Raw genomic sequence first — 12,078 nt, forward strand, 5'->3', positions numbered from 1 at the left:
CACTGGAAATGAGAAGCAAGCCCTGTGGCAATTGGAAGAGGGAAGAGGGCTCATGGGTTTCAAAAAGGGGTGGGGGCACATGCATGAGGAACCTTCCGGCTTTTCAAGATGGCCTTGTTCCTATATGTTCTTGGCTGTTTTATATATCGGCCTTGCCATGACTCCACCCCTATAATAATACAGCATGTGGTGCGTCTCATAGTGAAGCCTCTGGTGTGTGAATTGGCAGAGCTGCTGTGGTGGTGGCATGGAACAGAGAGTAGTTTGAAGTCCAGCTTCTGTGAGGGAAGGAAAAGTTGTCAGCTGGTTGGGGATTAAAGCAAGCTGGCTAAGACTGCACACAGTAGGAGGAGGATTTGATTTCACATGCAGATTTTAACTAACCAGACAGTTCTTTTGACTGCAGATGTGCTGATTTTAGTTTTAAGTGGAGTTAATTGAGCGCCTTCTCTCTCTGTGTATCTGTCCGTCTTGTCTTCAGAGCCATTATGAAACTAAACGGCCACCAACTGGAAAACCACGCACTGAAGGTCTCCTACATCCCCGATGAACAAACGGTCCAGGGTGCAGAGAACGGGCGCCGAGGGGGCTTTGGATCGCGGGGCGCCCCGAGGCAAGGTTCACCCGTGGCTTCAGGAGCACCCGTGAAACAGCAGCCGGTAGACATTCCCCTCCGCCTTCTCGTTCCCACCCAGTATGTGGGAGCCATCATTGGCAAAGAAGGTGCCACCATCCGCAACATCACCAAGCAGACGCAGTCCAAGTAAGGCCCTGCTAGCTTAGCAAGTGTTTCCATAGCAACCCCGCTTGCTTACTGCTACACCTTTGCACTGATTCGCTGCCAAGAGTGTGCTAGGTGCTGCATGGGACACAAGGCCGGCCCTATCGTTGGGCAGAGTGAGATGTCTGCCTCAGACGCTGGGGGGTGAGGTGCTGGAAGGCACAGTGGTGTGTGAGCCAGGCAAGCTGCGTCGCATCCCTTCAGATGTCCTGCAGGGCTTAGGCAGAATGGAAGGCCCTGTCCTGTTGACGCTGTTGAAGCCCAGTTGGTCTATGGGAGGCGCCATCTTGTCCTTCTCCCTAGGCAAATAAAGCGACTTGGAGTATGCTCTGGTGGAAACTTAGCCCAGAAGGATTTAAGCTGTTAAGACTGGCGGGTCAGAGGCCTGGGGGTTGGGATTCAGAGAACAAAAGTGTGCCTGCTCTTGGGTCTAGAAGGCACCTCAGGCTGCAGATGTGGGTGCTGTTAAGGGTGGCACATTGGAAAATTTATTTATTTACAAGAGTGTGTGTGTGTCTTTATATAATATATACGTGTGGGGTGTGTGTGTGTGTGTGTGTACACACACACACGTGCACACATTATTGACCCGCTACAGGGTAGTTTCAGTGATGGTCCCCCGTTTGTGGAGTGCCATACCCTGTGAGGTACAAATGTTCCCCTTATTATTACCTGGCTCATGGAGACCCAATCCACTGGGAAATGATATATTATTTCGTTTTTTGTGCTACCCTTTCTCTAAGAAAACAATTCCCTCTTTCCCTTTCCCCTCACTGCAGCCCCATGACGTAGCTTAAGCTGAGAGACAGGGACTAGCCCAGGAACTAACCCAGTGAGCTTGATGGCTGAGGAGGAGTTTTAACGCAGGCCACCTCAGTCCCAGTCCCAGAGCTCCATTGTTCATTGTTCGAGATTCAAAATTACTTCTACTGTGGAAATGTTCCTTTACTGTATGTCTAAGAAGGCCTACAAATAGCCTTTTTCTTGCCTGGGGAGTTTTACAGATCTTCCTGAGGTTGACAAGATGGATATGGAAGGGGCAAAGAGAAGGATTGTAAGATTTGTAGTAAAGATGGGGAGGCTGGGCAGCGGCAGAGGAGCAGCCAAGGGGAGTCAAGTTTCTGAAGCATCTGTAGGGTGGACTTTGGATTTCTGGTTCTTCAGGCGCATGCTGTGATCCGAGTTTTGCTACTCAAGCAGCTGGCTCTTCTCTCCCTTCCCTGCAGAATCGATGTGCACCGGAAGGAAAACGCCGGGGCAGCAGAGAAAGCGATCAGTATCCATTCGACCCCAGAGGGCTGTTCTGCCGCTTGCAAGATGATTTTGGAAATCATGCAGAAGGAGGCAAAAGACACCAAGACGTAAGGCTGTGGGCTGTCGTTGGCACAAAGTGTGGCGTTGGCTTATTGGATAGTTGGATAGATGGGAGGGTGTTCCACAAGGCGGGCGCCACTACCGAAAAGGCCCTCTGACTGGTTCCCTGTAACCTCACTTCTCTCAGGGAGAGAACCGCCAGAAGGCCCTTGGAGCTGGACCTCAGTGTCTGGGCTGAATGATGGGGGTGGAGACGCTCCTTCGGGTATACAGGGCCGAGGCCGCTTAGGGCTTTAAAGCACCAACACTTTGAATTATGTTTGGAAACATACTGGGAGCCAATGTAGGTCTTTCAGGACCGGTGTTATATGGTTTCGGCAGCCACTCCCAGTCACCAGTCTAGCTGCCACATTCTGGATTAGTTGTAGTTTCCGGATTACCTTCAAAGAGCCCCACGTAGAGCGCATTGCAGTAGTCCAAGTGGGAGATAACTAGAGCATGCACCACTCTGGCGAGACAGTCCACCTACAGCTTCCAGAAGAGGCCTGTCTGTTCAGGGGTTGGTGTCCCAAGGCGTAAGAGGTTGCCTGGAATTGACCTCAGGAACATGTCAGAATGTGGGAGTCCAACCCTCTGATTTCACCCCTCCCCCCCCAACTTCTCCCCCCTCGTGCAGGGCTGATGAAGTGCCCCTGAAAATCCTAGCCCATAACAACTTCGTGGGACGGCTGATCGGCAAAGAAGGCCGCAACTTGAAGAAAGTGGAGCAGGACACAGAGACAAAGATCACCATCTCTTCGTAAGGCTTTCTTCTCCATTCTATCCCCTCACCCCCTTTCGTTTTGACCCCCTTTTTATATATTAAAAAGTATTGTATTCAAATTAGGCTGTGTTCACACTAGGGCGCTATGGAGTGTTGAATCTGTGTTTCCCTTCATCCACACAGGAGCACTTTCTATTTTATGCCTTCATAATCTACCTCAGGAGTTTCCCGCCAATACTATTGGGCAAAGGGTATATTTGTACCGTGTGTTGTTGTCCTCTCCCCTCAGTTAGTTACTTCCCTGCCCATCATAAGTCCTAGAAACCTGAGGCTCATTGTGGGCATGTCCACAGACATTTAGTTACCTGTGTGCACTCACTTTTTAAAAATAAATAAATAAATTTTTGTTTTTTGTTTTTTTTTAACGTATTTTTCACTGTACCAGATTTGCACAAAACAGCAGTCAAAAATGAAATGAGATTATGCATGTTGCTCCAAGTTGGGCAAGGATTTGGGGACACTTGCATGAAAGGCTGCTTCCTTTCCTCCCCAGGCTGCAGGATTTGACCCTGTACAACCCTGAAAGGACCATCACTGTGAAAGGCTCCATTGAGAACTGCTGCAAAGCAGAGCAAGAGATCATGAAGAAAGTGAGAGAAGCCTATGAGAACGATGTGGCGGCTATGAGTGTGAGTCTGCTTATGTTGCACTTTCTCTGGGCATTTAGAAGCTCTAAAGACAGTCCATCTAGAGCTACTGCTATCTGTCTTGGAATCACTGGCTTTCCATCTAAAGGCTCCGAAATCCATCCAGCTGCTTTGTATGAATACGTTATCCTTCAAAAGCCATTACCTAGTTGGTTGTGGACTTGGGAATCTTAATTCTTAGGCCAGGCATCCCCAACCTTCAGCCCTCCAGATATTTTGGACTACAATTCCCATCATCCCTGACCACTGTCCTGTTAGCTAGGGATCATGGGAGTTGTAGGCCAAAACATCTGGAGGGCCTCAGGTTGGGGATGCCTGTCTTAGGCACTGGGTTCTGCATTGTTACTTTGAATAGCATTGGTTTCTCTCTGCCATACTTTCTTTTCCTTTTATAGGTTATAATGGTATGACAAATAATGCAGGGTGCAGAAGGGCAGGTGGGGTGATAGAAATTCTTGTGGACTAGAAACTTTTGCTAACTTGGTTGCAACATCATAATAAGTTAAGTGGTGAAAAGAGAGGCTGTTAAATGACAGGTGGAATAACTTTTAAGAAGAAATATGTGCATTTCTCTTGATTTGAAGCAGAGGCCCTGAAACAGAGAAGGTTGGTCGTAAATGAACCCACCATAATTATAATGTATTTATTATATATACCCCGCCCATCTAGCTGGGTTTCCCCAGCCACTCTGAGCGGCTCCCAACAGAATTAAAAGCACAATAAAGCATCAGTCATTAAAAACTTCCCTAAACAGGGTTGCCTTCAGATGTCTACTAAAAGTCAGATAGTTGTTTATTTCCTTGATTTCTGACGGAAGGGCGTTCTACAGGGTGGGCACCACTGCCGAGAAGGCCCTGGTAGTAGTAGTAGCAATATATAATATTGACATAGGGCTTTTTGAATGTTCAGATTGCAGTAATCTTTACAATAATTGGTAGGCATTGTTATTCTCTATAGTAGATGGAGGCTGAGAAAGACTTAATTCTGATGTATTGGTTGCATATGGGCAATCAGCCTCTGGCTTAATGAACACAGGCAATGGGATATTAATGCCCAGTGTGCGAATAATGGGCAGCCCTTTTGATTCTCCCTTGGCGCAAGTGAACAAAAAAGCCAGGAAGCCACAGTTAACCGCAGCTTCCTAATAACACGCAAAGCGGGTGCTATGGTTAATAGCTCCCAAACAAGCCAGGATTCATAAGTCAACCTTACGCTGTGTTTTAAAGCTGGCTTCTGATCCTGGCTTGCTTGGAAGCCATGAGCCACAGTTCCCAATTAGAAGGTAACAGGAAGTTGATTGCAACTTCCTGTCTTCTCCTGCACTCATGTGAAGGCAGGAGGAAAGCCGCAACAAAGGGGTTATGTGCAAGTGTGCACGACCTGGATTATTAAGATAGAACATGAATATCTGCACCAGGCCAATGTCATACCATGGTTTGGCAAACAGCAGCATCTCTGTGGCTTTCTGGGCTCCCACTTCTTCCATCTTGCACCTGGGCTCCCGTCTCTCTGGTTTTTGCTAGCCATAGTATGCGGTGGAGCCTGAATTTTCAATCTCAGGTTAGTCCCTTACCTCCAGAGTGCAAATGGCTGTTGCAAGATTCACACCCACCATAGCTTGACACTGACTGTAGTTAGCAAGAAGCAGGAAGTGGAGGAGGGGTATGTGGTGTTTGCCTCCTAGGTGGGTCATAAGGAAAGGGTTAAATGCGTGTGATGTGATTGGCCAGAGAGAAACTGAAAGGAGGAGTTAGAGTGAGAGTCGGAGTGGTGTGAAAGTCAGTTGAGAGTTGAAGAAGGAAGAGGGAGGTTAAGTCTGTGGGTTGGTCGAGTTGTGTGGTGAGGGAGTGAGAGGAATTGTTTGGCGGAGTCAGATAGATAGTTGGAATAATCAGTTTAAAGTTGTTAGGAACGTATAGGACAGTTAAGGAATTAAGAATCTGCCAAGAAAAATTAATTGAAACCATAAGCTTGTTCATGCCTATAAAATAAACTTGATTATTTGTTAATGTTAGCAACTGTCTGGACTCCGTGTGTACCCGTGAGGAGAAACGGGTTGGTGGCAACAAAGAAAGCAATCACGGTGGTGGCACAGGGTCAATAGACCGTCAAACGTCCGGGGCCCCTGTGTGATCGCCACAGGGACCTATGCATGTGAATGGAGAAAGGAGGTTGTCCGAGGCCCACAAGTCTGCAGTGTTGTCCTCAATTGCCAAATTCTGTGAGTTGCACCACGGTGCCTTGCCTAAAGCCACCTGGGGAATTCCAAGAGTGACGTGAGCTTGCTCTTCTGAGTTCTCTGCTCCCACTTCATAGCTTGTGCTGCACCGTGCTTCATAAATGTGTCGGGTTCACTGCTTTGGGGTTGCGGAACAGTTTCTCTTTGTTTACCTTGAGCAGCTGATCAGTGCACCGAAACCTGGGTGCATAATGGAAAGTGGCAATGTGCTAAAGTGTGTTTCGGTCCCCTAATTACTGTATGGATGCCACCTGTGCCCAAACTTGTTTCCATGGGTGCAGAAGATTATTATACAGAGCCTTTGGCTGCTTTCTTGACTGTCTAAATCAGGACAAGTTGATTGAACCAGTCTGCAAAAAGCAAGACAAAACCGTTGCACTGCGAGAAGTATTTCAGTGCTGTCAGCGAATTCACAGAGTAAAAAGGTAGAAATGAATATTTTGCTTGCCATATTACATTTTCTCGCTCTCTTTTTCTTTTAGCTACAGTCGCACCTGATACCTGGGCTGAACCTAGCTGCCGTTGGCCTCTTTCCTGCCTCTTCCAATGCGGTGCCTCCTCCCCCAAGTAGTGTCTCTGGAGCAGCCCCATACAGCTCTTTTTTGGTAAGCTTGCGCTCAACCTACACACAACATGCACTAGCATAGAGCTTTCCTTTTCCTGTAGCGTGTGTGTGAGCTTCAGACAAAATCACATGCAAGTTATGCCAAAACAAACAAGCCCATGCACCAAACATTCTGTGACATCATAGCAAGTCAGCCAATGGTGGGTGCATGGCAGACAACAGTTTCAAACCTAGTAGTTTGGGATATCCTGTTGGACTGATACTGACTGGTGACCCCAGAAACTTTTATCTCGGCAGCCTCCTGAACAAGAGACGGTGCACGTCTTCATTCCTGCCCAGGCTGTGGGTGCGATCATCGGCAAGAAGGGACAGCACATCAAACAGCTCTCCAGATTCGCAAGTGCCTCCATCAAGGTGCCCGTTCCATCCTGTTTAATCCCTATTGTTGGTTTTGTTGATTGATGCAAGCCATGATGGTCCTAGAAAACAAAGTAGGCATCCCAGGGTCCCATTTGAACTTCAGGGGAGCTGTGGAAGAGCAACCTGGAATCAGAGAGTTGTAGAGTCCAACCCCTTGCAATGCAGGAAAACGCAGCTGTCCCATACGGGGATGGAACCTGCAACCTTGGTATTATCAGCACCATGCTCTAACCAACTGAGCTATCCAAGATGATCTACATTATTTGGTTCATGGGGGAGCTTCCCAGTGGATTATGCCGTTATGCTTGTGTTGATGCAACTTATTGGCACTGTCCCTTCTGCTTGCTATTCTTGAGAGTTTGGGTTCTTAAAATCTGTGGCAAATCTTTTTTACAAAGGCACAGCCAGTTTGCCAAGAGTGATGCAAAATTCTTTTTATTTCTTCCCAGCCTCCTGTTAGCAAAGTCAGGTAAATAACACAGAGAGAGCCCAGAGAGAAAAGAAATCCTGAAGAAACTGAACAGAAACAGTGTATAATTTAATAAGAAAGGAACAGAGAGGTTTTGTCCTTCTTGGTTCAGGCCTTGTGCATGGCAGGTATCTGCCTGCTGCCTGCCTGCTTAAAGGAGAATTGTGGGGCTACCTCAAAGAGCCCTTTTGCAAAGTGCTTTAATACAGCCTGCCTACTTGTCAGGTTTGGCATGTGAGGCCAATACTGAGAAGGATCTGGCTCTGAGCCAAAAGTATTCCTCACCCCTGGTCCACATGGACTGCCAGCTGTTTTCCAGGTAGGAGAGGCTTTTTCTTGTCCTACCTTGAGATGCCAGGAATATGATCAGGGACCTTCTTTCTGCAACCAAAGCATGCACTCCACCAGTGAGCTGTGGCCCTTCCCTAATTGATTTCTGCAGCTGTCTTGCCCTGGGCTCCTTTAGTGGAAGGTGTAGGGGATGCCATCTAATAAATAACAATCACAATAATTGCCATCAAGAATGGATGGATCATCCTTTGGCTCAGTTCAGTCTGAACTCAGTATCTTGGGAGTAGAGGGATGGGGAATAAATCCCAGGCTTTGCTGATAAATGGCTCTCCCTTCTGTTCTTCCTCTTGTGTCCTTCAGATTGCTCCTCCAGAGACGCCAGATTCCAAAGTGCGAATGGTGATAATCACTGGACCACCGGAAGCCCAATTCAAGGTTTCTTTCCTTCCTTCTTACAGATCAGTGGCCACAGGGGGACTTAAACATGATTACATGCATCGTCTTCATTATTTACTGAGTGCCGTTACTCAGGCCCTGTTACAGGCTTCAAATAGGCACCCAGTTGGCCACTGTGAGATCAGTTTGCAGAACCAGATGTTACCGTTACTGGTTTTTTATCATTATTTAATCACCACTATTGTGTCACAATCCATATGCACAATGCTTTACAGAGTAACACAAGGAGAGAGAGAGAGAGAGAGAGAGAGGTGTCTCTGCCCTGAGGAGATTACCATCCACATTTCAATAATAAGGGAGGCAATAGTCAGAAGAATGGACTGTATTTTTTGGCAAAGGGTGTTTAGGGAGATAACAGAAATCGCTGGTTTAAAGCTGACTAAAAGTCCAGAGGTAGCATTATTATCAATTTATGACGGGGTGGAAGATTTGCAGGATATGAAGAACTTGCTCACAAATTTATTGACAGCTGCACGAATTATGATAGCTAGGAAGTGGAAGGGGCAAGCAGAATATAAAATGGAAGAATGGTACAAAGAGGTGTGGGGTATAGCTATTAATGATAAATTAACATGTGCCATTAAGGTAAAACGGGGAATACACAGGAGAAATGATTTTGGGGAGATGTGGAGGGTGTTTGTAGAATTTGTACTGTTAAAATGGAAAGGGGTCAAGCCATCGCAGGGGGTGTTGACATTTTGGGAGGTTGGATAGTTACATTGGAATAGTCTTGGTGGTGGGGTACACATTTTTATTCTTATTTATCTATGATTTTTACTTTGTAAAAAAAAAAAAAGAATAAGAATAGACTGTTTAAAAGTGCCTTGGGATTTTTTTTTGTCATGGAGCTCTCAGTGAGCAACAAGACAGCAATTAACCCAACGCATTTGTTGCTGACACTAAGCTCTAGGTGTGCCTCTCCCCTCTAGCCTCTCACTCTGGATCCCCCCAAGCAGATGAAGGCTGTGTCGAAGGGGGTGGGCTCCTTCTTCGGACCTGTCTGGCCTGTTGCTCAGCAATGTGCAGGATCCTCCTCAAGTGGGGAGGAGAGTCAGCAGGACTGGGACTGTCTTGGTCGCACGCTTTGACTCTCAGCCTCCAATCCTGTCCTGGAAGGCTTGCCTTCTCCTGACCCTTCCTTGATCACACAAGTCTCCTGTTTCTATCAGCTTCCAGCTTGTCCCATCTGCTGACTGCTCCTCAGTGTCCCACCACCAGGCTTCACACTCTAAGGTGTCATCTTTGGTGCCCTCCCTGGGGGGCTGTTGGGCTGGCAGCTCCCCCCCCCACTCCTCCCCATCCAGCCTGTCCCTGACAGTTTTAAAATACAGCCGTACCTTGGTTTTCGAACAGCTTAGTTCTCAAAACATTTGGGCTCCCAAACGCCGCAAACCCAGAAGTGAGTGTTCTGGTTTGCAAACTACTTTTGGAATCCAAATGTCCTCCGCAGGTTCCGATTGGCTGCAGGAGCTTCCTGCAGCCAATCTGAAGCTGCGTTTTGGTTTCCGAATGTTTCAGAAGCTGAACGGATTTCGGGAATGGATTCCGTTCAACTTCCAAGGTACCACTGTATAACCAGCGCTAAGTCTTCTGGGCTAGGACAAGGCCAGGGGTGTCCCCGGAACGGGTTGATTAATATCCTCCTGGTCTCTTCATTTCCTTCCCACCCTTCAGGCTCAAGGGCGGATTTATGGCAAACTTAAAGAGGAAAACTTTTTTGGCCCCAAAGAAGAAGTGAAGCTAGAGACGCACATCCGAGTCCCCGCTTCGGCTGCAGGGAGAGTCATTGGCAAAGGAGGCAAAACGGTAAGTGAATGGTCAGGTCTGCCAAGGCCTGCTTTGGGGTCAGACCACTGGCACTGCCATGACCCAAGATGGAGTATGGAGTGTGTCTCACAATGATGGTGTTTGATTATTATTGGTTATTACTTATTGAGAGCCTGCAAGTGAGAGCTAGAAGTTAAAGCTGGGGCATGGTTCACACTTTGACACCTGCCAAGTGTTTAGAAGAGGTTGAATCCTAACAGAACTAGACCATAGTTTCTCCCCCCCACACGCATCATATTTTCTTCTCTATTAACATATATAACATACATAATCTATACACTCTTCTATCCAATCTCATTTCATTAATACAATAGTTGACTTCCCTCTACCTCTTTACAGCTTCGTCATCTCTCTTTAATTCCTTATCTTTGTACTGTGTTCTAGCAAACTTTCATCCTTCTCTTTATATAATATCTTTCCTCTGTTGTGTTTGTGTGAAATTTACTCTAGGCACATCCAAGTATTACTTTGGGAATCATACTTAATTTTTAAAACAATCCCATTCTTTCTTGATTTTTATGTTTGAGTGATTTCTTATTGCTTCTGTCAGAAACAGAATGACAGACCATAGTTTCTTATGATACCGGAATCAACACTGTCTTGACAAAAAGGGGCATGCAAGTGACTAGCAAGGAATGATTTGAAGTCATGCCTGGAAGTGTTTTGCCAGCAGTGGTTTGGGCATACCGTAACAGTTTGTGGTGTTACCTTTGCATTGACAAAACCATCATTTGGGGTGATGCTGTGCCCTCATAGGGTACTGTTTAGAACAGTGTCCAGAAATATTAGGGGAAAAGGAGGAAGAAACCTCTAAAACCATAATTTGCATGTCTGAAGCACAAACCATGAAGTTTTAACTATGGATAGTGCAAAGCGTGGTTACCTTCGAACCCAGTCTTATTTTTAAGAATCTGTAGGAGTAAGTGGAAGGGAATGTTAGTGTTTAAGTTACAGTATACAGAATAAGATGGCTTAAGTTGATCTTGAGCGCAGGCAAGCTTGAAGTTCTCCAGTTAGCCTTATTAAAGTGGAGTGAAGCTGGACTGCAGGAGCAGCAGCAGTGCAGGAGAACGGAATTAGGGCTACTTCGTTTCATAAAATCAAAATACAATTAAGCGTTACTGTCTTTCCACTCGACAGGTCAACGAGCTGCAGAACCTGACAGCAGCAGAAGTAGTTGTCCCGCGGGACCAAACTCCCGATGAGAACGAGCAAGTCATTGTCAAAATCATTGGACACTTCTACGCCAGCCAGGTAGGGGCCACAATAGATCATTTGTGCCATATTGGCGTGGGTGGAAGAGGTTAAATGAGAAGTGGATTAAAGACTTCCCTCACCTGATAGTGTTGGACTCTTAAGTCGCATCAACTCCAGCCTGTGTAGCCAATGGTGAGGGATGATGGGAATTTTGAGTCCCAACAAAATCTCGAGGGCAGCAGTTTGGAAAAAGCAGGTTTAGCAGTATAAGAAGCACCCACTCCCAGGTTAAAGACACAGTTTGGTACGCCCAGCAAGGACAAATTGTAGTTCATTTAATCTATAGTTTATTGACACAAGGAACGCGGGTGACGCTGTGGGTAAAACTTCAGCGTCTAGGACTTGCCGATCGTCAGGTCGGCGGTTCGAATCCCCACGGCGGGGTGTGCTCCCGTCGCTCGGTCCCAGCGCCTGCCAACCTAGCAGTTCGAAAGCACCCCCGGGTGCAACTAGATAAATAGGGACTTCTTACTAGCGGGAAGGTAAACAGCGTTTCCGTGTGGTGCGCTGGCTCGCCAGATGCAGCTTGTCACACTGGCCACGTGACCCGGAATTGTCTGCGGACAGCACTGGCCCCTGGCCTCTTAAGTGAGATGGGCGCACAACCCTAGAGTCGGACACGACTGGCCCGTACGGGCAGGCGTACCTTTACCTTTTATTGACACAAGCAAAGATCAACCCTTGGTTTCTGAACCTGGTTTATTCCAATCACCATGGTTTAAACCAGGGGTCAGAAAACCTTTTCAGCAGGGGACTTCCTGCAGCCAATCGCAAGCCGCACTTTGGTTTCCAAACGTTTTGGAAGTTGAATGGACTTCCGGAATGGATTCCGTTCGACTTCCAAGGTACGACTGTACTTAATGGAGTTTGTCAGCCCCAGCCTACAGAGGTAATGGGAGTTGTGGTCCAGAACATCTGGCGGTCACCCAGTTAGGGAAGGTTGATCCACCATATCAGGCCAGTGCCATTGTTGTAAATCTCTTTGCCCT

General features: G+C 47.0%; 1 protein-coding gene across 2 annotated transcripts in view; it reads left to right on the forward strand.

Annotated features, from left to right (window-relative positions):
- IGF2BP1 (insulin like growth factor 2 mRNA binding protein 1) overlaps positions 1-12,078 on the forward strand; it is a 70,193-nt gene that overhangs the window by 50,011 nt on the left and 8,104 nt on the right. Inside the window, exons 6-14 of one of the 2 annotated variants that reach the window (XM_083709453.1) lie at positions 482-763; positions 2,008-2,142; positions 2,772-2,894; positions 3,412-3,547; positions 6,293-6,409; positions 6,667-6,783; positions 7,910-7,984; positions 9,680-9,811; positions 10,973-11,086. In XM_083709453.1, coding sequence (XP_083565579.1) covers positions 482-763; positions 2,008-2,142; positions 2,772-2,894; positions 3,412-3,547; positions 6,293-6,409; positions 6,667-6,783; positions 7,910-7,984; positions 9,680-9,811; positions 10,973-11,086 — 1,231 coding nt within the window. Of the gene's footprint in view, positions 1-481; positions 764-2,007; positions 2,143-2,771; positions 2,895-3,411; positions 3,548-6,286; positions 6,410-6,666; positions 6,784-7,909; positions 7,985-9,679; positions 9,812-10,972; positions 11,087-12,078 lie in introns of both variants that reach the window. The other variant, XM_083709452.1, reaches the window with a different exon arrangement.

Source organism: Podarcis gaigeae (assembly GCF_964106915.1).
Source record: "Podarcis gaigeae genome assembly, chromosome: 13".
Classification (NCBI taxonomy): domain Eukaryota; kingdom Metazoa; phylum Chordata; class Lepidosauria; order Squamata; family Lacertidae; genus Podarcis; species Podarcis gaigeae.